General features: G+C 38.9%; 1 protein-coding gene across 1 annotated transcript in view; it reads right to left on the bottom strand.

Moving 5' to 3' along the window:
• Positions 1 to 24,831, bottom strand: part of atp1b1a (ATPase Na+/K+ transporting subunit beta 1a) — a 181,571-nt gene extending 156,740 nt beyond the window's left edge. The window contains exon 1 of the mRNA XM_062038550.1: positions 24,600 to 24,831. Coding sequence (XP_061894534.1) covers positions 24,600 to 24,696 — 97 coding nt within the window. The 5' untranslated portion in view covers positions 24,697 to 24,831. The remainder of the gene's footprint in view (positions 1 to 24,599) is intronic.
• Between the last annotated feature and the right edge of the window lie 980 nt (positions 24,832 to 25,811).

Below are 25,811 nucleotides of genomic sequence, written 5' to 3'. Positions count from 1 at the left end.
ATCCTAGTTTTTGTCATGTACGTGGTCTCGCTCTCCGCCCACCCAAACAAAGGTTGTTCGTGGCTGAAAAGAGGGCTCACTGCGTTTTAGTTCATTCTACGTCTGCTAAACAGGCTGTACGACGCACAGAGTGAGAACTCTCTCCCTGTTGGAAGTGAGACGAATAAACGCAAAAAAAACCAACCTGCTTAAGCCTGTTGCGGTTACGTTATCAGTGTTTCCCACACATTCATTTATTTGTGGCGGCCCACCCTGAAAGAATTACGTTTTTTTTGTCCTCTCCAGCTTCTCAGGCAAATCATATAGTTGATGTAGATGCCCATATCGGCTGTTCACATTTACTTTACAAAAGAGAAGTGTAGGATACTTCTCTTGTTGCCTTATTTGTATTTGACTTAATTAAATGTATTTATATTAGAAACACAACATGTGTATATAACAAAGGGTGCAAAGTCTGCAGGCAGTAGGAAACACATGGTTAAGTGTAGGGAGTAAAACTGATGGCAGTCTAAAGTTCAAGATTTTTGGAGCTCTTTGTTCAGTGGATCAGATGTTTGATGAAGCTCTGTGTCTATCTACCACCACTACTGTTTTCTGTTGATTTGTTACTGACTGTGGCAGGACACCTCTGCCTCTGTTTCACTTTATGTTGCTGGTAAATAATATGGTTGTAGTAGTAGGCTAAAGTTAAATTATTTAGTATGCACTAATTAAAGGGGCAGAGCTTTATGAGACATTTTAGCTTTTATATTTTATAAGATATATTTTTTGTAAGAACCACAATTAATAAATATATTTAAGTGAATAACTTATTGTTCAAATCTGTATATAAATATGTACATAAAGTGCTGTAATTATATTGTAAAATGGATGGATGGATGGACGTTTAAAACAAAACTGTTATTATTAATTAGTAAGTATACATTTTTTGAGCCTTTTTAGAGAAAATCATATCATTGTAGTAAATTATGCAAATTACTCGATTATGTCATGGTGACCACGCCCATAGCCACGCCCCCACCACCACAGGTATCTTGGCAGTTTATGGGAAACACTGCGTTATCACACGAATTAAAATCTTGTTGTCGATTAAATGTTGATTCATCAAGCAGCCTCATTTTATGCCCTCTTTTTTTTCCTCAAATACCGTAATTTCCGGACTATAAGCCGCTACTTTTTCCCCTCGTTCTGGTCCCTGCGGCTTATACAACGGTGCGGCTTATTTACGGCCTGTTCTTCTCCGACACCGACGAAGAGGATTTCGGTGGTTTTAGTACGCAGGAGGAAGACGATGACACAATGATTAAAGACTGACTTTTCATATTTCGTAGGCTGGTTATTTTGATAACGTACAGGCGAGCACTTTGTATTACTTTGCACTGTTGTATTATTTGTACTCTGCACGAATGCTGTTCGCCATGTCAAAGATGTGAAAGTTTGATTGAATGATTGAAAGATTTATAGTTAATAAATGGGACGCTTTGCGTTCCCAAACAGTCATCTGTGTCCCGACAATCCCCTCCGTGGTAGCAGGAACCCCTATATACTACGCTAATTACACATCAAAACCCTGCGGCTTATAGTCGGGTGCGGCTTATATATGGAGCAATCTGTATTTTCCCCTAAATTTAGCTGGCGCGGCTTATAGTCAGGTGCGGCTTATAGTCCGGAAATTACGGTAACTTTTTTTTTTATGGCAAAAACACAATATATGCAATATTCTCCCCAAAACATATTTCTAAATTGAATATTTGCTGTAAAGTAGTTGAAGCTTTAAATAGGTAAATAATGCATAACATTGCGCTTGGTTCATTATTATTTTCTTTTTTTTTAAAAATCAGGCTTTAAAAAAAGATCTCGGGATCCAAAAGGCCCCCCCACTCATAAAAAAATAGAAGTAATATCAATATCTAATATTTTTACTTTCAATGCTTAAATCTGGAGATCTATCCGTTGATTATAAGTTATTATTTTTGAGCAATGGCAGTTTTAGAGTAAAAACAAGCTTAGTGTTATTGTCACGGTATTCTAAATGCCACGGTATATCGACTAGGCTCCAGGCAGGGCGGGGGACAAGTTGCACTGAAAATATATTTCAATAATCCGTTTGTGAGGTATTTACATTATTAAAAGTTACATGGTTAGTTTACTTTTTTGACATTTTTAAGACTTGATACAAAAAATGTCCGCTTCAAAGACATCAACTAAGTTGTTCCTTGAAATATTTGCTTGAAACACAATTATTTGCACTTAGAAATACTTGTTTGTAGTAAAAATATGATTATCTGCGGCCCCCTCCAAGGTTTCTCACTGTCATCCCATTGGTTTGAGTTTTTCCTTGCCCTGATGTGGGATCTGAGCCCAGGATGTCGTTGTGGCTTGTGCAGCCCTTTGAGACACTCGTGATTTAGGGCTATATAAGTACATTTTGATTGATTATCACAGTAAGTGTGTTATAAACACTTCATTTTACACACTACTCTTTTTGGGGACGTATACCACAATAACATCATACCTTGGCCCGAATGCTGTGATGATATCGTACCACATCCCTAGTTATTAATCAAATCAAATCAACTTTATTCATAAAGCACATTTAAAATTTACCACAGGGGTAGCCAAAGTGCTGTGCAATGGGCAGGTTAAAAGATAATACGAGAACCGAGCAAACACAACACAACACAAACAGAACACGATAAAAAAAAATATATATATATATAAAAACAGGTTCACAGCAGGTGTATTATGGGGCGCCATTGCAGGATGGATATCACTCAGTGTTAAAAGCCATGGAATAAAAGTATGTTTTTAAGGGAGATTTAAAAACAGGAAGAGAGGAGCCTTGTCTAACACTCAGAGGTAGGTCGTTCCAGAGCTTGGGAGCAGCAGCGGCGAAAGCTCTGTCACCTCTAAGCTTCAGCCTTGTGTCCGGGACCGTCAGTAGCAGCTGATCGGCTGATCTTAGGGATCGGGTGGGGCAGTAAGGCTGAAGGAGGTCGGAGAGATATGTTGGCGCGAGGTTGTTTAGACATTTAAAAACAAATAAAAGGAGTTTAAAATTGATTATGTAACGCACAGGGACGCATTAGTCTCACTATTGCAACATTTCCTCCTCACATTTCACACCTGTTTGCTCTTTTATTCCAATTTTTATGTAACAATTTTTTTGCCATGGTACACTGCAAAAAGTCAGTGTTCAAAAACAAGAAAAAAAATACAAAAATGAGGGGTATTTTACTTGAACTAAGCAAAATTATCTGCCAATGGAACAAGAACATTTGGCTTGTCAAGACTTTCCAAAACAAGTAAAATTAGCTAACTTCAATGAACCCAAAAATAAGTATATTCTCACTAATAACAAGTGCACTTTTCTTGATAGAAAAAAAATATATATGAGACCTTTTTGCTCAATATGTTGAAAAATATTCTTAAATTAAGTGTCATGTCTGTTGATCATGTTTTTGTTTGGCCATGTGCTGTTTATTTTTTGGACTCTTTTTAGTTCCTGGTTGTGCACTTCCCAATCCATTAGTTTTTCACCTGTCATGTCACGCACCTGTTTCACGTTTTGACTCACACACCTGTTGTTAATCATGTCTGTGTTATTTAAGCTTTTCATTTTCTGTTGGTCTTTCTGGCGACATCACATTTATGCTCTGCACACTTTTTCATCACTCTGCTTCACGCCTTGTTCTCAGTTCCATGTCAAGTAAGTTTTTGTTTCTTAACGCCACAGTTAGTGTTTTTGTTTCATTGTTCATAGTTTCTGCCTTTGTGCAACTTTTGTTTTCATAGTCAAGTTTTTTTACCTCCGCTGTGAGCGCCTTTTGTTTGTACTTTTTTGGAGTTAGAATTAAAAATGTATTCACCTTCACGCGATGTCTGGTCCAAATCATTTGCACCACGGGGGAACAAACCACGCCACAGTCCAAGTCTTGACCTTAAGTAAATGCTAGTGCCATTATCTTGACATAATGATATGCATTACATTTCTTGAAACCAGCAAACTTACACTAAAAGCTAGTTTATTGTTCTTAATGGAAAGGCAACAAGTAGAGATGTCCGATAATATCGGTCTGCCGATATTATCGGCCGATAAATGCGTTAAAATGTAATATCGGAAATTATCGGTATCGGTTTTTTTATTATCAGTATCGTTTTTGTTGTTTTTTTATTAAATCCACATAAAAAACACAAGATACACTTACAATTAGTGCACCAACCCACCCCATTTACACTCATTCACACAAAAGGGTTGTTTCTTTCTGTTATTAATATTCTGCTTCCTACATTATATATCAATATATATCAATACAGTCTGCAAGGGATACAGTCCGTAAGCACACATGATTGTGCGTGCTGCTGCTCCACTAATAGTACTAACCTTTAACAGTTAATTTTACAAATTTTCATTCATTACTAGTTTCTATGTAACTGTTTTTATTAGGGATGTCCGATAATGGCTTTTTGCCGATATCCGATATTCCGATATTGTCCAACTCTTTAATTACCGATACCGATATCAACCGATATATACAGTCGTGGAATTAACACATTATTATGCCTAATTTGGACAACCAGGTATGGTGAAGATAAGGTACTTTTAAAAAAAAATTATAAAATAAAATAAGATAAATAAATTAAAAACATTTTCTTGAATGAAAAAGAAAGTAAAACAATATAAAAACAGTTACATAGAAACTAGTAATTAATGAAAATGAGTAACAATAACTGTTAAAGGTTAGTACTATTAGTGGAGCAGCAGCACGCACAATCATGTGTGCTTACGGACTGTATCCCTTGCAGACTGTATTGATATATATTGATATATAATGTAGGAACCAGAATATTAATAACAGAAAGAAACAACCCTTTTGTGTGAATGAGGAGGGAGGTTTTTTGGGTTGGTGCATTAATTGTAAGTGTATCTTGTGTTTTTTATGTTGATTTAATTAAAAAAAAACAAAAAAACAAAACAACCGATACCGATAATAAAAAAACCGATACCGATAATTTCCGATATTACATTTTAACGCATTTATCGGCCGATAAGGACATCCCTAGTTTTTATATTGTTTTACTTTCTTTTTTATTCAAGAAAAGGTTTTTAATTTATTTATCTTATTTTATTTGATTAATTTTTTTAAAAAGTACCTTATCGTCACCATACCTGGTTATCCAAAATAGGCATAATAATGTGTTAATTCCACGACTGTATATATCGGTTGATATCGGTAGATATCGGTATCGGTAATTAAAGAGTTGGACAATATCGGCATATCGGATATCGGCAAAAAGCCATTATCGGACATCCCTAGCAACAAGGCAACCGCTTGTTACTCTGAGTAGTTGCAGTTGCAGGCTAGGAGACCCCGAGAGTGGTCTAAAAATGCATTTTTCCATGGATAACATGACATCATCGCGCCAAGTGCGTGCTCTTTCAGTCAATTAGTGCGCATATATACAGCCCCGCCCCCGGCAAAACATTTTTTAATTGTAATTTTGAAGAATTCATCTGAATGTGCATGAACTATTTCTGTTCAAAATTGTTAGAAATGTCACATGTTAAATGTTTAAAATATTAACTGTCAGTTTACTGTACTGTGCCAACTGTACTACTATATGAGTACCTATTTTATATTGTTTCATTGGAAATAAAACAGCAAAGTCCATTTGGCTGTCATCTGTTTTAATTATGAGACACAATTGTGTCAAAGTCATGATTTTTTTTCATGCTTGAAAAAAGAAATGATGACTTTAAAAAAGTAGTTTTCTACTTGTGAGTGTTGATGACACAGCGTTGCAACAGTTGATATTCTAGTTTCAAGCATGTTTTACTCAATATAGCTCATCAAATCTCAGCAACAAGCTGTAATATCTTTAAGGACCAAAACACTTAAAACAAGTAAAACACTCTTAACATAAAATCTGCTTAGTGAGAAGAATTAAGACAGAAAATAAGCAAATATCACCCTTATTTGAGATATTTCATCTTACTTACATTTCACTTTTTGCAGTGTATTTTTTAAATGGGCTTTAAAAATTGTACTAGACCGACTTTCTTCTCTCACCTCTGAGGCACACACACACACACACACACACACACACACACACACACACACACACACACACACACACACACACACACACACACACACACACACACACACACACACACACACACACACACACACACACACACACACACACACACACACACACACACACACACACACACACACACACACACACGTTTAGTAGCAATGCTGTGATAAATATTACCAACATAAAACGCGCTCCGCCTGAGGGCGTTGGGGTGTGGCGAGTAAGCAGCGAGCAGGTCTGAGCAACTTTCAATCGATTCTTTCAAACAGGAAGTGGGTTTGTGTGGCCAGTTGTTGTGCACGCACACACTTTTGCATCCTCGCTCCCGATCACTTCCCCAGTTGTCATGGCGTCCTTCCCTTTCCGCCGCCAGTTACACAGCTCGACCCCCCGCCACCCCCGGGGGAACCAGTTAGACGGGCCCACCCCCTGTTGACTGAGAAGTAGTGGAGATAGTAGCGTGCAACTGCAACTACTCAGCAACATGTGACCACAGGGTTTTTTTCCCCTGCCGGTGCCTTTTGAAGAGCAACAGCCATTTTAAGTGGTGCCCACATGCCCATGTTTCTACCTCAAACACATAATGTAACACTTTCTACGCCATGTTTCTGCTTCAAACACATAATGTAACACTTTCTACGCCATGTTTCTACCTCAAACACATAATGTAACACTTTCTACGCCATGTTTCTACCTCAAACACATAATTTAACACTTTCTACGCCACGTTTCTACTTCAAACACATAATGTAACACTTTCTACGCCATGTTTCTGCTTCAAACACATAATGTAACACTTTCTACGCCATGTTTCTACCTCAAACACATAATGTAACACTTTCTACCCCATGTTTCTGCTTCAAACACATAATGTAACACTTTCTACGCCATGTTTCTGCTTCAAACACATAATGTAACACTTTCTACGCCATGTTTCTGCTTCAAACACATAATGTAACACTTTCTACGCCATGTTTCTGCTTCAAACACATAATGTAACACTTTCTACGCCATGTTTCTACCTCAAACACATAATGTAACACTTTCTACGCCATGTTTCTGCTTCAAACGCATAATGTAACACTTTCTACGCCATGTTTCTGCTTCAAACACATAATGTAACACTTTCTACGCCATGTTTCTACCTCAAACACATAATGTAACACTTTCTACGCCATGTTTCTGCTTCAAACACATAATGTAACACTTTCTACGCCATGTTTCTGCTTCAAACACATAATGTAACACTTTCTACGCCATGTTTCTGCTTCAAACACATAATGTAACACTTTCTACGCCATGTTTCTGCTTCAAACACATAATGTAACACTTTCTACGCCATGTTTCTACCTCAAACACATAATGTAACACTTTTTACGCCATGTTTCTGCTTCAAACACATAATGTAACACTTTCTACACCATGTTTCTGCTTCAAACACATAATGTAACACTTTCTATGCCATGTTTCAGCCACCCATTGACAATCAATGGGTGGCTGACTAAATACTTGTTTGCCCCACTGTATATATATTCTACATTTTATTACTTGAATTTGTTTTCACGTGAAAAAATACTCATTTTTGAGGTGTGGCGACTTCTATTTTATTTTGTAGTAGTTATGACTTCCTTGTTCATGTACAGAATCGGGTCAACTTCCTTTGTTTTCACTTTATCAAAGTGTACATGCAAGTGATGTCGAGGCCACATTGGGGTCTGTGAGCGGTTACATTGGAGTCTGATTTTAAAAAAAACACTTTTTACTTGCGGTGTATCAAAAAATCTGATTTTCTAACAAATCCGATTTGGCCTGCAGTGTAAACGTAGTCAATGTGGCCTCGACATCACTTGCATGCGCAGTTCCATAAAGTGAAAACAAAGGAAGTTGACCCGATTCTGTACATGAACAAGGAAGTCACTACTACTACTTTGCAAAATAAAGACCGGCAGACCTTAAAAGTAATTTTTATATGGGAAAATAAATTAAAATAATATAATGTATGAATGGATATATATATATATATATATATATATATATATATATATATATATATATATATATATATATATAGTGTAATATATTTGGGAGGGTTGTAATCTTTTTATGACTGTTAAGTAGAGGAGGTACACAATTTCACAAGAAAAGCTAAACATTTGTGCAATATTATGATAAAAGTTGGAATTTAACTCAATAACTGTCGCAACTTTAGAAGAAAAGCTCAACATTTTGTCAATTTTATAAAAAGGGTCGTATTTTTACTTGACAAAAGTCACAATTTCATAAGAAAACTGTAAAATGTTGGCAATATTATAATAATCAGAACTTCACTTGGCAAAAATATGACCAAAGTCATCATGTCACAAATACATCACATCGTCAATTCTGGTCTTTGAACAATCTTTATTTCTTCAGAATTTAAGTGTGTGTAATAAATGTTAAAAAAATTAATACATTATATATATATATATATATATATATATATATATATATATATATATATATATATATATATATATATATATATATATATATATATATATATATATATATATATATATATATATATATATATATATATATACTACCGTTCAAAAGTTTGGGGTCACCCAAACAATTTTGTGGAATAGCCTTCATTTCTAAGAACAAGAATAGACTGTCGAGTTTCAGATGAAAGTTCTCTTTTTTCTGGCCATTTTGAGCGTTTATTTGACCCCACAAATGTGATGCTCCAGAAACTCAATCTGCTCAAAGGAAGGTCAGTTTTGTAGCTTCTGTAACGAGCTAAACTGTTTTCAGATGTGTGAACATGATTGCACAAGGGTTTTCTAATCATCAATTAGCCTTCTGAGCCAATGAGCAAACACATTGTACCATTAGAACACTGGAGTGATAGTTGCTGGAAATGGGCCTCTATACACCTATGTAGATATTGCACCAAAAACCAGACATTTGCAGCTAGAATAGTCATTTAGCACATTAGCAATGTATAGAGTGTATTTCTTTAAAGTTAAGACTAGTTTAAAGTTATCTTCATTGAAAAGTACAGTGCCAATTGAAAGATGTATATATATCTTCATATATCCATATTTTGTGTTACTTATTAATTTTCATAGTCATATTACATATAGCTAATGTTCCATATTGTACTCTTTGCTTTTCTTTTCATCCCATGACAAAGTGCTCGCACTTGGGCCGGCCTTGAAGTAGAAGGCAGAGAGGAGGAATTCCTCCTTCCTGTGCTTCCCAGGCCGACTCAAGATAAGAGACAATGAGCATGTGTTTGAGGTGAGACAAGTGAGGGCGGGGGGAGATACTGAAGAGGAGAGGGCTTTCCGGGAAGTTTTCAGATCAACTGAGGCTGCGCATTTGTATGTGTTGTTCGAGGCTGGTCTCATTATTGCCAAAGCTTTGACAATAAAATTACAAAATACCTATTATGTGCTTGGTGGTACGTTTGAGTTCAGTTGATATGTCATTAAGGAACTTGGGACTGACCAGCGTTTTACATCCCACTTGGAGGAACATCTGGTCAAACGCAACAATTTGGGGGCTTCGTCCGAGATGACACGCTGACAATTGGACCTTCTCTTGCAATCTTCTGGACAGACTCACATGGCCAAAACATAATTCAAGGTAAGCAGAACCTTTCTTTTTAGATAAAATCTGCATTAGGAGTCTGCCCAGAAGTCTGTAAGTTAAACACTGCTTTGTACCCCAGACACAGAATGGTGATTTTGATAGATTGATTGCATTTTTGCCGAGCCTGCCATTGCATTAAAATTGTAAATAAGTGGTCAACTCACGTCATTGTGTCTCGATTACCGTGACGGGCAGTTTCATTGACGAGTGAACTAATAGTTGGGTGTGGCTCACCCTGGGTAGTTGGTCGCCGCCTAAAAGAGTAACGGGTTGGATGCCCATCATATGGTACAGTAAATACTCCCCGGTTGTGAGATCCCTGTTGACATTTTTATGTGCACACAAATTAAGGATGGGTCGGAGGCCATTTGTAAAATACAATAAATACTCCCTGGTTGCGAGTTCCCTACGGCATTAACGTGTGCGTTAAAATTAAGAAACGTACGGGAGGAGGCCCTTCTGTACCATATGATAAATTCCACGGCTGGAGGCCATTTGTAATAAATACAATAAAGATTCCCCGGTTGTGAGGTCCCGGCGACACTTTAGTGTGCGCTAAAATTAAGGAAAAATAGACACAATGGCCAAGGAGTGTGACAGAAAAGAATGTGATGACGGCTGGGGAAAATGTGATGAATCATTACTGTTTAATAATCCATTGAATGCACTGTTGTCGACAATGGAATTAGCAGGTAAAGTTTAAAAAGAAAAAAAAAAAAAAAAAGAAAAAAAAAAAAAGAAAGAAAAGAGAACGTTCCTTGAAAGGGTTAAGAGGGAGTTTACAATACTCGAAAAGTTGTGAACTCAAACGTCTGGTAAAATAAAAAATAAAATAAAAAAGTAACTGGAAGTTTTATGGTAAAGTGAAACGCAGAGAGAGTGCTTACGTGTGCGTGGGTGTGTGTGCGTAGGGCTGTAGGCACTTGCTTGTGTGTGCGTGAGTGCTTACACGTGCATGTGTGTGTGGGTGCGCTGGTGAAAATGGTCAAGAAAAAAAAAAAAGGGCAGGGTTGGTGCTCGAGAATTTAAGAGTTTAGCGTATGATAAAAGTAAACGGGGATTACGTGGAAAAACGAAATGCAGCAAAAGAAGCGATGATTAATGAGACAAATAGGACAGACTAGACTGATTGGTGTTTTGCCTGCCGCGCATGCGCAAGACAATTCAAACGACCCGCCCAGACTTTGACTAGGCCACCGCCTCCTACTCCAGTGAGAAGGAGAGAGAGAGAAAAAGAGAGCAGGTGAAGGAAGATTGAGGGTGAAGAGGATGGTTTGAGAAAATATGGGAAAAGGATGTTTATAACCTTACGTTATGTGAATGGTTTCTAGGAGAACAGAAAATAGAAACATTGTGTGAAGTGTAAGGAAGAGATGGATACAGGATGTTGTTTGTAAAGGAAAACGAAAGTGAAAAAAAGATGAGAAAGTGACAAATGAAGGTATTCGTAAATGGTATGCTGTTGATTGTGGTTAGCTGCAAGTTTGTTTATTTGTTTGTTTGTTTAGTTGTTTGAATGAAATGGGAAGAAATCAATAGGAGACTTTAGAAGCATTTTGTATCGTTGTGTTTCCACACAAGATGGCAAAAATACAGAACAACAAGTAGGATTAATGGCTGAATCTTCGACCTCACCGATAACACCATACGTTACAAACATAGCTACTGCTATGCGCAGTCTCTTTCCTCAAGATGAGGATGATAAGGCTAATGACAGAGCAGCAAGGAAGCAACTCCTTAATTTACAGATCGCTGAAAATAAAAGGTTAAAAGAACCAAAAGGTCAAAGATCAGCTAGGATATATTCAGCAGTGGGTGACCTTGCTTTTGAGTTCCAACAGGTGGAGGAAAGAATCCTCAACAGACGTGCGACCAGACGGTTGGACTCGGGTGGTGGACAACACGATGCTTCAAAGCCAGTCCGGGGTGGAAACTGTTTCGGCTGTGACCAGCCTGGTCACTGGAGTCGTGAACATTTTCGAACGGGAAAGGTTCCGTAGTGCCAACAAACGAACACAAAAGCGTGGCAAAGGACGCCCACCGCAGGAGCCCCAGCAGGAGATACAGACTGGCCCCCTGCTGGACATGAGTGTCAACGACAATGTTATCAGTTCGTGATTGACACTGGCGCCACCCATTCGATTCTGAATGCAGAGGTACCAAAGAAACTGTGTGCTTCCTCTTTAAAGGTCGAAGGCTTCACTGGGGTCACAAGGTTACCTGTCACCAAACCACTTCCGGTTCAGATTGCTGGACCTCCTTTACAGACTGTACCCTGACATTCAAATCGCACAGAAGGAACATTCCTGGTGTTACCTGACGGCTTAACCACCAAGCTGCGACACCACTACCAAGGCTCCTACCACAGCCTGAAACAACAGGAATGGCTGACATCCAACTGCTCTAACAGTGAAAACCCTGACTGGCTGAGATGCTTCCGTGTGTTCTGCCACCCGACTCGCCATATGTTATGATCACCAGTTAGACACTCATACCAGGAGACCTTTAACTCCTCTGTATATTTATATATGTTGGAACTCAAGGTGTGGTTGCTCATGTTGACCTATCTTTGCAACAGCTAGCATGGTATAAGATGGACACAATTGTGTCCCACATTGTTCACTTGCTCTCTGTCTCGCCTACAAAACCAAAGAACTTAGGTCCAATGATAAGACACGGCGTAGCTGCCAAACATTACACCGACACCCAAATACCACATTTTCAATTGTTTAGGTTTAGCACATAGTTGTGTTAAACACATAACTATGGGCTGCACTTTAGACACCTGTAGGCTACGAGGAGCTAGCAGCTACACAACAGCTGAGCTAAAACGACACATTACACATTTAAGCATATCAAATAATTATAGTTGCTCATTACATACACAAAGTTGCCATGGCAGAAGTCTGATAGAAAGTATTCAGTAACAAACGTGTCCGCATCATTCGACTTTCTACAACATGAGCTTGACTTAATCAATTATTGGGGCCACCAGGTGTGGTAAAATTTCAAAATACTATTGCTAAAGCATCCACCATAAGGGTAGTATTTTTCTTGTATTTGTGACAATATAAATATGAGCATATGTTGTTACTTTCACCATATTGAATACGTTACATAAAAGTTAGGGTTTAGTTGAGTTGAGTTATTTGTGATATTGCTAAGGGGTCCCCTGCCCTAACAACACCCCCCAGTGGACCACAGAGGCTAAAGAGACTATCATTGACCTCAAACATGACTTGTCCTCCGCTACTTGGCTATTAGTTGACCTTTTTCTTAGATGTTTCTGAAAGTGATAGTATTACTAACACAGTCCTTTTTTCAGAAACAGAAGGGGGTGAGTGAGGGTAGATACAGACTCCTTGGAACAAAATCGACAATCATCCGACTCTGACACATTCCATAGTTTTAACATTTTTCCCGTGGGTAAGAAGTTATAACTAATTTTAATTTGAAAATAACGATTTTACACATCGATAGTACTTTAGTAAATCAAATTTAGAATATGGAGGAGGTGAGGGTGAACCATGTATAGTCTTTGATTTCACTGATATGATCAATACGGTACAAGGGAAAAGGTACGTACTGACTTGTGTTGACAATCACAGTGGTTGGCCGGAAGCAACAACAGCCTCAAAAGAGGATGCAACCAGTAATTAAATGACTTGTGAATGACCTAGTACCCCGACATGGTTTCCCCAAAAAGATTAGGTCAGACAACGGCAACCATTTAAAAAAAACAACAAAAAAAAACTCACTTAGCCTTGGTCGAAAAGGCTTTCGGACTAGAACACAGGTTTGGGGTACCATCCTGAGTCCCAAGGTAAGGTTGAAAGGATGGACCAGAACATTAAAAACTAATTGGCTAAAATCTGTGCACAGACCAAATTTAATTGGATTGACATGTTGCAATTAGCGTTAATGATCATTCGAAGGTCCGTGAATAAAACTGTTTTACCGCCCTTTGAGTTTTTTCACCCTATGAGCTGCATACAGGTCAGCCCAGGACCAGCAGCCGCCATGGAAGGAGGACTCAGCGTAAAACCAAAATGGTATTTTACACAAAAAATGCAGAATTTGTGTGCCAGTTCTTCTGTACAGATACGAGGATGACAGCCCGCCACTCCAGATTCCCTTCCGGCCGCTGAGAGGGTCAAGATCTAGGTCATCAAACGCAAGTGGACGGAGCCCAGGTGGACTGGTCCCTTCAAGGTCGTGGAACGGACGTCTCACGCCCTTCGACTAGCTGGTAAAGGGGACACCTGGTACCACCTCTCCCTCTGCACTCCTGCTGAAGAACCTGACAGATCACCAGCGGATATCATTGCTGACATAGCCACATCATCTGCCCCACTCGACCCCCTAGCAGTGCCTTTTGAGCCTGAGGCAGCTGAAGAAGAACGGGAGCAGAAAACGACTCATTTTTAGTGTGTGTGTTAACGAAGTAACACACATAAGGGGTGACCGTGCTAGTAACCTCTCCCCCTCTAGGTCATAGAAGAGCGAGGCTTTAATTACACACACATAATCCTACAGCCCAGAAGACGACGCTGAGAGAGAGATTTTCTACCTATATTACTCTTTTTAACTTCTATATTGTATATCCTTATTTGAGACCAGCCTTTATACTCGAAGTTATCCAATTTCTCTTGCTTGTTTTCAGCATAACTATCTGTGTCGTTATATTAAGTGAAAAGTTTGATGTTTATCCCCGTTTCGTTACCTGAATTACTCTGATTTTGATAGACGAAAAGCAGGATGTTACGCCCAGAAGTATTTCCTGACGGATTGGTGTTTAGGCTTGTTCTACTGTTCTTGTGCCTCAGTCCTTCCTTCCCGATGACAGTGACTGACAAGTGTCTTAGAACATACAGCGGACTTTAAATAGACTGGGTAAAAGGGGATAGCAATACTTATTTTTTGACCTGTGCAGTGTGATTAATTACGGGGGACACAATAGCTATTACCGTGGTAATAACCTCTATATTTGTGACGACTCAACCCTGAACCATTGGTGTCGGATGCAGACAACATACGCTGGTAAGTGGTGCCCATCGTCCCTTTTATGTTGTTTTGGGGGTTGACCTGACTGATACAGACTCTAAAGGAATTATTAAAATTAATGTCCTTGAGAGGGCGTTAACTACCTCTACACCCTCTGTAGCACCTAAAGTACCACTCCACCTTGGTGGTGTTTCAAAGGCTCTCACATCTGTGCGTGCTAATGACATCACCACCGAAGGCCTGGTAACTTTGACCTTAGGAGCGGGTACAGGTAAACCTGTGGCTCAGGTGGATGCCAAAACCTGGGTGACTGTGTTGCTTGTTCCGCTGGACGTCCTTTTCCCCACACTTACCCCGCCCCTTTTAAGTTGACTGACATAAATGGCTCAAACTGTCTTATTTCCTTGTTCTCTGAACCCATGCCACCGGGGTGCGATTTGTTGGCTAGTGTGTACCCTCCTGTTGACAATTCCACCCGACTTCTTCCATTTGTGGCCCAAAAGCTGAATTACACATGTTTTCAATTCAAAGGACCCTCTTCGTCCCCCAACAAATTGGGTGACATTAACCCTTCCTGATGCACCACACTGATAGATGGCTCAAGGATAGGCCCTTGGGCACGAGCTGACTTATTCTGGTATTGTGGGGAGCACAGATTGTACATTAGAATCCCAACGTTATCCGTAGGGCTTTGTGCTATGGTTAGACTGGTGACCCCACTCACCCTAGTGGGTACCAAATTAACTCCCCTTGTAACTCCTGTCTCAGCGGCCTCTCTAACTTCTTGCCGATGCCGCCATGTTTTATCTCGGAGGAGTGTAAAGGGCTCCTTTGATCTGATGAGAAACCCTGATGGTGTTTACTTTGATGCAATTGGACAACCAAGAGGGGTCCCCTCACAACACAAATTGTGGTGTGAATCCCGTGCAGGTTTCGAGAACCTTCCTATCATTGGTGCTATTTTCCCTGTGACTGCTACTAAAAATGTAGAACGCATTAACTATGTTTTTTATAATCTGTTGAGACTGACCAACCTGACTCGTGACGCCGTTGAGGGACTTGCTGAACAACTTGCCCCGACCTCCCTCATGGCCATCCAGAACCGCATAGCCCTTGACCGCATCCTAGCCAAGGAAGAAGGTGTGTGTGTGCAATGTTTGGTGACCAATGCTGTACCTTCATTCCTAACAATGCTGCCCCCGATGGCTCGGTCCAGAGCGCCTTAGAAGGCCTCAGAGCCTAAGAACTTACTGAAGTTTCCGGTGTCTCTGACCCCTTTAAAGATTGGCTTCATAACACCTTTGGCAGGTGGTCTGACCTAATTAAGTCGGGCCTGGTCTCCATTGGAGTTTTCTTGGCCGTCATAACCTCATGCGGATGCTTTATTGCCCCTTGTGCTAGGTCTCTATGCACCCGCATCATTGTTAGAGCTGTCAAAGGTCAACCCCACCCTGGTTCTGGGCTTGCTATGTCACTGAAGGGGGTCAAGCATAGTGGTGACTTTCAGGGACTGTTAGTTTCCTTCCCTGACAATGACGACATTAACGTTGACTCCCTCCTTCTCTCTCCCATGTAACTATGGTTTGATTGTTTATCGATAGCTTGCTCGAAAACCAAAACAGCACCTACTTTAATGTAGGGCGTGCTTTAGAGGTGTTGCTCTCGTAGGAGAGATCTTTTGGATAAGATCTGAAGGGGGAATTGAAAGATGTATATATATCTTCATATATCCATATTTTGTGTTACTTATTAATTTTCATAGTCATATTACATATAGCTAATGTTCCATATTGTACTCTTTGCTTTTCTTTTCATCCCATGACAAAGTGCTCGCACTTGGGCCGGCCTTGAAGTAGAAGGCAGAGAGGAGGAATTCCTCCTTCCTGTGCTTCCCAGGCCGACTCAAGATAAGAGACAATGAGCATGTGTTTGAGGTGAGACAAGTGAGGGCGGGGGGAGATACTGAAGAGGAGAGGGCTTTCCGGGAAGTTTTCAGATCAACTGAGGCTGCGCATTTGTATGTGTTGTTCGAGGCTGGTCTCATTATTGCCAAAGCTTTGACAATAAAATTACAAAATACCTATTATGTGCTTGGTGGTACGTTTGAGTTCAGTTGATATGTCATTAAGGAACTTGGGACTGACCAGCGTTTTACATCCCACTTGGAGGAACATCTGGTCAAACGCAACACTTTCCTTCAAAAATAAGGACATTTCAATGTGACCCCAAACTTTTGAACGGTAGTGTATATATATATATATTACATGTACCGTATTTTTCGGACTATAAGTCGTAGTTTTTTTCATAGTTCGGCCGGGGGTGTGACTTATACTCAGGAGCGACTTATGTGTGAAATTATTAACACATTAGCGTAAAATATCAAATAATATTTTTTAGAAGCGACACAGAGGAAGAAGATTTCATGGGATTTAGCGATTAGGAGTGACAGATTGTTTGGTAAACGTATAGCATGTTCTATATGTTATAGTTATTTGAATGACTCTTACCATAATATGTTACGTTAACATACCAGGCACCTTCTCAGTTGGTTATTTATGCCTCATATAACGTACACTTATTCAGCCTGTTGTTCACTATTCTTTAGACATTTTAAATTGCCTTTCAAATGTCTATTCTTGCTGTTGGCTTTTATCAAATACATTTCCCCAAAAAATGCGACTTATACTCCAGTGCGACTTATATATGCTTTTTTCCTTCTTTATTATGCATTTTCGGCCGTTGCGACTTATACTCCGGAGCGACTTATACTCCGAAAAATACGGTAGTCTATTATCTGCGCACTATTGATCAGTGACGCACTGAAAATTTGGCTGCCAAAAACACCTTTAATCCCTGAAACAGCGCTTCTTAAACCGGATGTTGTCATGGTAACCACTTCTGCCGGCAGGCCGCGTATTTCCCTGCGCACATGAATGACAAAGCTCCACCAAAGATGACGTAAAAGTCGCGTTGCCGTTGAGACTGCAGTCCCATGTGAAAATATCCGATGATGGGATTCAAACTACCTCCTGTGTGTCCTGAATCCCGTGTGAAAAGATTAGATTTGGAACACTTTGGGAGCGTTTAGACTGACAACAAATATCTGGGGCCGTACTTATCAAGCTTCTTAGAGTGCCATTTTACACTTAAGTCCTGAGAATTTGCGAAATTTAGTCCTACTCTCAAACTTAAGAATAAAAGCTTTTTATCAACGTTCTTAAGTCTAAAAATCACTCCTACTCTCCACGATATTTAAGAGACCTTCAGAGGTGTCTTAAGTGGTTAGGAGTTGCCAGCAGAGGATGGCACTGAGGCGAGAGAGACGGGCGCGAACGTTCAGGGAGCGGAACGATGTCCTGGATTTGTTTGATGACGAGCAGCTGATCAAACGGTACCGTTTGGACAGAGCGGGTATTATTTTTGTCACAGATTTAATACTTTTCGATTCCATGTTGATTTCTGCATGTGGCTGCAGTGGGCTAGTATATATAGAGCCACCCACACCAGTTTCAAATTAGTTGCCTAATTAATGAATTGGAAAGAAAATGTTATGACAGTAGCGTATGTGTGTGGCCGTGAGGTGAGTGACGTCAGTGAGTGTGTGGGCGAGAGAAGAGAGGGAGCGGTAGTGTGAGTGCCGGCGGGGACTAGTTTGTTTTGTATTATTTTGTAGTTTATTGTCAAAATATACACTCCCATTGTCCAATTAAATATTTCCAAGATATTTCTTTATTCTTAGACAAGGGATTCCCTTCCGTGATTGGTCATTTCTATGGACACAGAAATGACGTCACCTAAAATTCCATTTACGGCACATAGTAATGTCGTAATTCAGCTCTGAGTGTGACACTTAAGATTCAGTCCTACACTTCGCTGAAAGTGTGAGTAAGACGTTTGATAACTAACTTTTAAGTGCAGCTTTCAGCGAAGAATTTACTCTTAAGTCAACTCTTAGCAGACTTCTGAGGAGTAATTCTGAGAAGCTTGATAAGTACGGCCCCTGATCTGTCACTGGAGGGCAAAAAAAAAAATCTGGTGGGATTTTTTTTACTATTATAATGAAAACAATTTTGCTAAGAATGATTCACCTTATATGACTTATTTTTAAAGACTTTATTGACTGAGACCCTTTTGGGTCCCCAGGACATTTTTAACATTCACCAAAATTGAGCCATTGTGAAAAGGAAATATCCAAATGGGCCCCCCACATGCTTTCATTTTTCAGTGTGTGGCTCTCAGTGGAAAGTTTGGACACCACAAAAATATGTGACGTATCATATTAAAACTATACCTTTTCAAAATAAACTTCAACCAATCCTGTCAAGGTTCTACGTGGCTGCTACTGGTCACATGTATTAACCGTAAATGTTTTCATGTAATAATGTGAGTGAACAATGTCATTTAAACTAGTTCCCTATTCTTGTATTAATACGTCTATAGCACACAATAAGTCAACAAAAAACTAAGTGTCCATCTACTTTGGTTATTGCCGTCAAGTCATCTTATGTCCAGGGATTTCAAAAATAATCGGACTAATCACGTCAGACTGATACCATTATTATTGACACCACCACCGCCTAATTACCTGTCAATAACTGCTCACTTTCTGCTGCTACACTTCTTAAACTTTACCAAGCACCTATGTCTTCTCTTGCTTGAAGCCGCTTCAGGGTTTGATTGATTGATTGAAACTTGTATTAGTAGATTGCACAGTACAGTACATATTCCGTACAATTGACCACTAAATGGTAACACCCCAATAAGTTAATCAATTCATGGTATTACTTGCCACATTGGAGGGGGTAAATATTTACTTAGGGAAGTGGCTCCACACAACATTAGGTGCTCTGAAATTAGATCAAGTATCGGCCAAAGGGGATCGACTTCAGTCATCGGCAACGTACTTTTTCACAAAAATAATCAGCCGATACTGATTGGTCGCATCCTTTTTATGTATTTTACATGGTTTTGTTTGTAAAACTATAATTATTCATACATTTTCTATAACGCTTATCCTCATTAGATTATATAAGAGTGTATTCATTTATTTGATAAAGACTTACTGTTAGCTAGGGCTGCAACGATTAATCGATTTGATTGGCAAAAAGCTTTGATTGGAATGATGTTGCTTCGATTACTTGTTTGAGTGTAATTAAAATGTATCAAATCTGGACTGACTTTAAATATGCAGATTAGGTTTTCGCATATGTAATTTAACAAGACGAACATTTCATATCATGGTTACTGTCACTAAAATGATTACCGTTATTATTGTTACAGTCTTGAGAGTGTGCTCAAAAAGTCATCACACACTTAACAGCTTTTATTAAAATAAATGAATACAATAAATAAATAGCCACACAATACTTTCTTGGCCGAATAAATAAATATATACACTGGCCCCCCAGACACATTTTTTCTCTAAATCTGCCCCCCCCCCTCCCCCCCTCCCCGATGACTATTAATCGAACAAACTAATCGATACTAAAACAATCAATCGATAGCCTGAACAACTTTTCCAAAACGCAAAAAAAAAGGGTGGACTTTCGGATAAATGCGTGGTTTGGTGTTAATGATAACTAATAAGTATATATATTCTACAGTAGTGATGACTATAATGAGCTCATAAATACAGTAAACACAGAACTAAACATAGTAAAAAAATGGATGGACACAAATAAATTATCTTTGAATATAAACAATACTAAGATAGTGATGTTTGGAAATCGCAACATAATGTCTGAAAAGAAAATAAGTATTCATAGTACCCAAATTGAAATCGTAAATGAAAATACATTTTTGGGATTAATAATTGATAGTAAACTATCATGGAAACCTCATGTCAGACACATTATAACAAAAATCTCCAAAAGCCTCTCAATTATAAACAAAGCAAAACTATAGCTCAATGAAAATGCACTCCGTACTCTATACTGCACCTTGGTACTCTCATACCTCACATACTGTGTTGAAGTATGGGGGAATACTTACCACAACACAATTCATTCTCTGATCATATTACAGAAAAGAGCAGTGCGGATCATTCACAACGTTGGTTATTTAGAACATACTCATAATCTGTTTATGCAATCAAAGTTACTCAAGTTTGATGACCTTGTTAAATATAATACATTAATAATTTTATATAAAGCATTTAACAAATTATTGCCGCCTAATCTACAACGTTTTTTTATAAGACGAGTGCAGGCTCATAACTTGAGAAAAGTGATAACATGTGCTCAATGTTTCCTTACCATTATTGCTATGTTGTCTATTACCATTATTGCTATGTTGTCTATTACCATTGTTGCTATGTCGTCTATTACCAGTGTTGGTATGTTGTCTATTACCATTATTGCTATGTTGTCTATTACCATTATTGCTATGTTATCTATTACCATTGTTGGTATAGTCATTATTCCTACATTATTGATACAAATGATTGTTACAGTGTAATAATTATTGTTACCTGTGGTAATGCCACTATGATACAATATCTGTATTATAATCCTTGAACAAAGTAAGAGTGAAACTCATGTGAATAATCACTGGATGGAGAACTGGGGGTGGGATTAAATAAGTTATCTTCTTCCCACTCCCTTTCAGGCAAAACTGGACAATCTGTATTAATTTATATTATTATGTGTTGTCAACTTTGTACTGTTTTATGTCATTGCCTGAAATAAATAATGAATAAGTAAGTAGTGTTTACATACTGGAACAGGAACAACAACCTGGAACAACTCAAATGGAAAAGCCCCTCCCCCGCCAGACTGCTGCAGCAGTGTGTGAACACGCACGCACACACACACACACACACACACACACACACACACACACACACACACACACACACACACACACACACACACACACACACACACACGTACACGTACACACGTACACGTACACGTACACATTTTAAAAGAAAAGCTCAACATTTTGGCAACTTTATGAAAAGAGTCGTAGTTTTACTTGACAAAAGTCACAATTTTATAAGAAAACTATAAAATGTTGTCAATATTATAATAATTGGAATTTCACTTGGCAAAAATATGACAAAAGTCATAATTTTACTCCAAAAATGTCACTATTTCACAAGAACAACAAAAAAATTGGCAATATTGTGATAAATGTCAGATTTTTATATGACAAATATCACCATTTTGCATAAAAAGTAAGAATTTTACATGAAAAAGTAATAATTTTACGAGAAAACATGGAAATATTACAGAAACGGAAATAATATGAGATATTGTTCCCAATTTTATAAGAAAAACATTGTGAGAAAAAGACTGTTTTTAGTTATTTTTTTGTTTGTAATTGTTTTTTAATCTGCATTATTTACTTCAAGTTATTACAGTATGTCTCTATATACCGTATTTTTCGGAGTATAAGTCGCACCTGCCGATAATGCATAATAAAGAAGGAAAAAAACATAAGTCGCACTGGAGTATAAGTCGCATTTTTTGGGGACATTTATTTGATAAAAGCCAACACCAAGAATAGACATTTGAAAGGCAATTTAAAATAAAGAATAGTGAACAGGCTGCATAAGTGTACGTTATATGAGGCATAAATAACCAACTGAGAACGTACCTTGTATGTTAACGTAACATATTATGGTAAGAGTCATTCAAATAACTATAACATATAGAACATGCTATACGTTTACCAAACAATCTGTCACTCCTAATCGCTAAATCCCATGAAATCTTATACGTCTAGTCCAGTGGTTCTTAACCTTGTTGGAGGTACCAAACCCCACCAGTTTCATATGCGCATTGACCGAACCCTTCTTTTGTGAAAAATACCATGTTTTTTTTCAAATTCACGACAAAGTTATATGTTTTTGGTAACACCTTAGTATGGGGAACATATTCTAAGTAACAAAGACTTAATTTAAAGTTATTTGGTTAGGGTTAGAGGGTTATAATAAGGCCATGCCGAATAAGGCATTAATAAGTACTTAATAATGACTAGTTAAGAGCCAATATGTTACTAATTTGCATGTTAATAAACAACTAATTAATGGTGAATATGTTCCCCATACTAAAGTGTTACCATGTTTTATTACTGGTGCATAAAATGACCCGTGCATGAACATCACCTTGTTCAAACAACAAAACCAACACAGTGCATAAACTCACAACAAATTACACACCTGCAAACCAGTCTGCTGTTGCCGTATCCGTAATACGCCGATAGGGAGAAGTTTGTATTTACACGATGATTCGGGTGTGTTTTGACCTCCGCCGAACCCCTGAGCCCGACTCGCCGAACCCCTAGGGTTCCATCGAACCCAGGTTAAGAACCACTGGTCTAGTCTCTTACGTGAATGAGCTAAATAATATTATTTGATATTTTACTGTAATGTGTTAATAATTTCGCACACAAGTCGCTCCTGAGTATAAGTCGCACCCCCGGCCAAACTATGAAAAATAACTGCGACTTATAGTCGGAAAAATACGGTACATTTTTTTAATTTTTATAATTTTGACCAAAGGGGGCGCATTTCAATTTCTTACACACACTTGTTATTTCATATGTTGACCAGAGGGGGGAGCACTTTTTTAAAAGCGAGACACTGTCCATTTGGAAAAATCCCTCCTTTTTGGGACCACCCTCATTTTGATAGATGTCGCCACAAATGAGACATTGTCATATTAGATGCAACGAGATAGGCTCCGGCGACCCCGAAAGGGACAAGCGGTAGAAAATGAATGACCATGATTTATGTCATCACTTGTTCGCACCTCCTCATATGGAAGATACTTTTCCTTCATGTCTCAAGAAGGGTAGAAATACAAGAACACACACACACACAGACTTGCGGTGCGTTCACGGACAGTCTGGACTTGCGGTGCGTTCACGGACAGTCTGGCCACTTAGAACTACCTCGACTCTTATCTTCCGGGCGGTGCGCGTCACTTAAACAGCATTACAAGGCGACAACGTCCATCTTTGCTTCAAAGTCCTTCAATCTCCATCAACGTCTGCAGTTCTCCGTGATGCCTTCAGGGGCAAACCTGTTGCGTTCACTGTCAACATTTTTATTTCCCCGGACAAAACCGTGTACATGTGGAGGTAATTGGCGTCATTTAGTGGGTAAAAATAACGGGTGAAAGGGCGATGTTTGCTGTAGTGGAGGGAGAGGAAAAAGACGGCAGTGTTCGATGGAGGGGGGAGAGGGGAGGGGAGGGGGGGGCCCTTGGAGACATGTGAGTCGTGATCGCTTCCACGGCAGCGTTTTCACACGGCGAACATATGACTAACACGCACTTTTATCACAGTGGCGAGGATGACCAAAGTGTCGATTGGCCATCAAAGAACAGAAGCATGCCCGCGAAAGAGACAATTAGCGGATTAGTAAGTGGCGGTCTCATGTTACGACCATCTGGAGGAGAGATTCAGACTCCGACCAAACAACTTTCACCTTCGGCTCAAGTGGGGGAAAAAAGTCCTGTCCTTCAGACGTGACCTTTTTCCGTTTGCTCGGGGAAAAAAAAAAAAAAAAAAAAATCAATGACGCCCTTCATCGTCATTGAACGTTAAATTGTTGCGTTTTTTTTTTTTTTTCAATCATAACCTTTAAAAAAAAAAAAAAAAAAAAAAAGTTGCTCCGGACGGACTTGGCAATGATGAATAAAACGACATAGCAATGATGAATAAACGGAGATAGCAGGAAGGGAAAACAAAGTCACGACGCAGCTCGGAGCTCGAACAGGTGCTCGCAAACACCCACAGAAAATGGAGGCCGAGTCCCAGAAAAAAAGATTTTTGAGAGTTAGCGCGAAAGAAGAAGTAGTAGACGCAGCTAAGCTAGCAGGCTAATAGAAGTAACAACTCACACCAACTGCCGCCGGTTCGACCCAGAAACTCTTTCTTCTCCGAATTCCACACAAATTTCCTCCAGCCGCCGTCGGCCTCCTTGTTGTTCCCCGACATGCTGACAGCTGCCGGCTACGATCCAACTTTTTGTCTTCTTGGTTCTTTTCTTCAAGCTCCGGGACTGCGTGCGCACTGCTCAGCCGACACCACAAAAAGACAATTTGTCAGCTTCTTGCTCGTCTCTCTCTCTCTCTCTCGCTTCTTTTCAACCTCTCTCTCTCTCTCTTTCTCTCTCTCTCTCACTCTCTCTCTCTCTCTCTCTCTCCCTCTCTCTCTCGGAGACGCCGACTCCGCCCGAACCCCGTTGAGCGCGAGCGAATCACCGAGTGGTGTTGCTTTATGACGTCACGCCAAGGAGGGGTTTTTTTGGGGGCGGGGCTGGGGCTCTGCTTTGAACCCACTTAAAACGTCGAGTAATAATAGTCGTTCTGCAACGTTTTTTTTGTTTTATTTTTATTTTTTTCAAAACCTTTATAATATTCAAGAAAAACTGAACATTTGTGCAATATGATAAAAGTTGGAATTTTACTCAATAACAGTCGCAATTAGCATACTTGCCAACCTTGAGACCTCCAATATCGGGAGGTGGTTGGGGGCGTGGTTATTTACAGCTAGAATTCACCAACTCGAGTATTTCATATATATTTCATATATATATATATATATTAGAGATGTCCGATAATATCGGTCTGCCGATATTATCGGCCGATAAATGCGTTAAAATGTAATATCGGAAATTATCGGTATCGGTTTTTTTATTATCAGTATCGTTTTTTATTTTTTGTTTTTTTTTATTTTTATTAAATCAACATAAAAAACACAAGATACACTTACAATTAGTGCACCAACCCAAAAAATCTCCCTCCCCCATTTACACTCATTCACACAAAAGGGTTGTTTCTTTCTGTTATTAATATTCTGCTTCCTACATTATATATCAATATATATCAATACAGTCTGCAAGGGATACAGTCCGTAAGCACACATGATTGTGCGTGCTGCTGCTCCACTAATAGTACTAACCTTTAACAGTTAATTTTACAAATTTTCATTCATTACTAGTTTCTATGTAACTGTTTTTATATTGTTTTACTTTATTTTTTATTCAAGAAAATGTTTTTAATTTATTTATCTTATTTTATTTGATTCATTTTTTTAAAAAGTACCTTATC

This window comes from Entelurus aequoreus, linkage group LG27 (assembly GCF_033978785.1).
Source record: "Entelurus aequoreus isolate RoL-2023_Sb linkage group LG27, RoL_Eaeq_v1.1, whole genome shotgun sequence".
Classification (NCBI taxonomy): Eukaryota; Metazoa; Chordata; class Actinopteri; order Syngnathiformes; family Syngnathidae; genus Entelurus; species Entelurus aequoreus.
The sequence above is the reverse complement of the archived record's forward strand: the minus strand, read 5'-3'. Positions and strand labels throughout refer to the sequence as shown.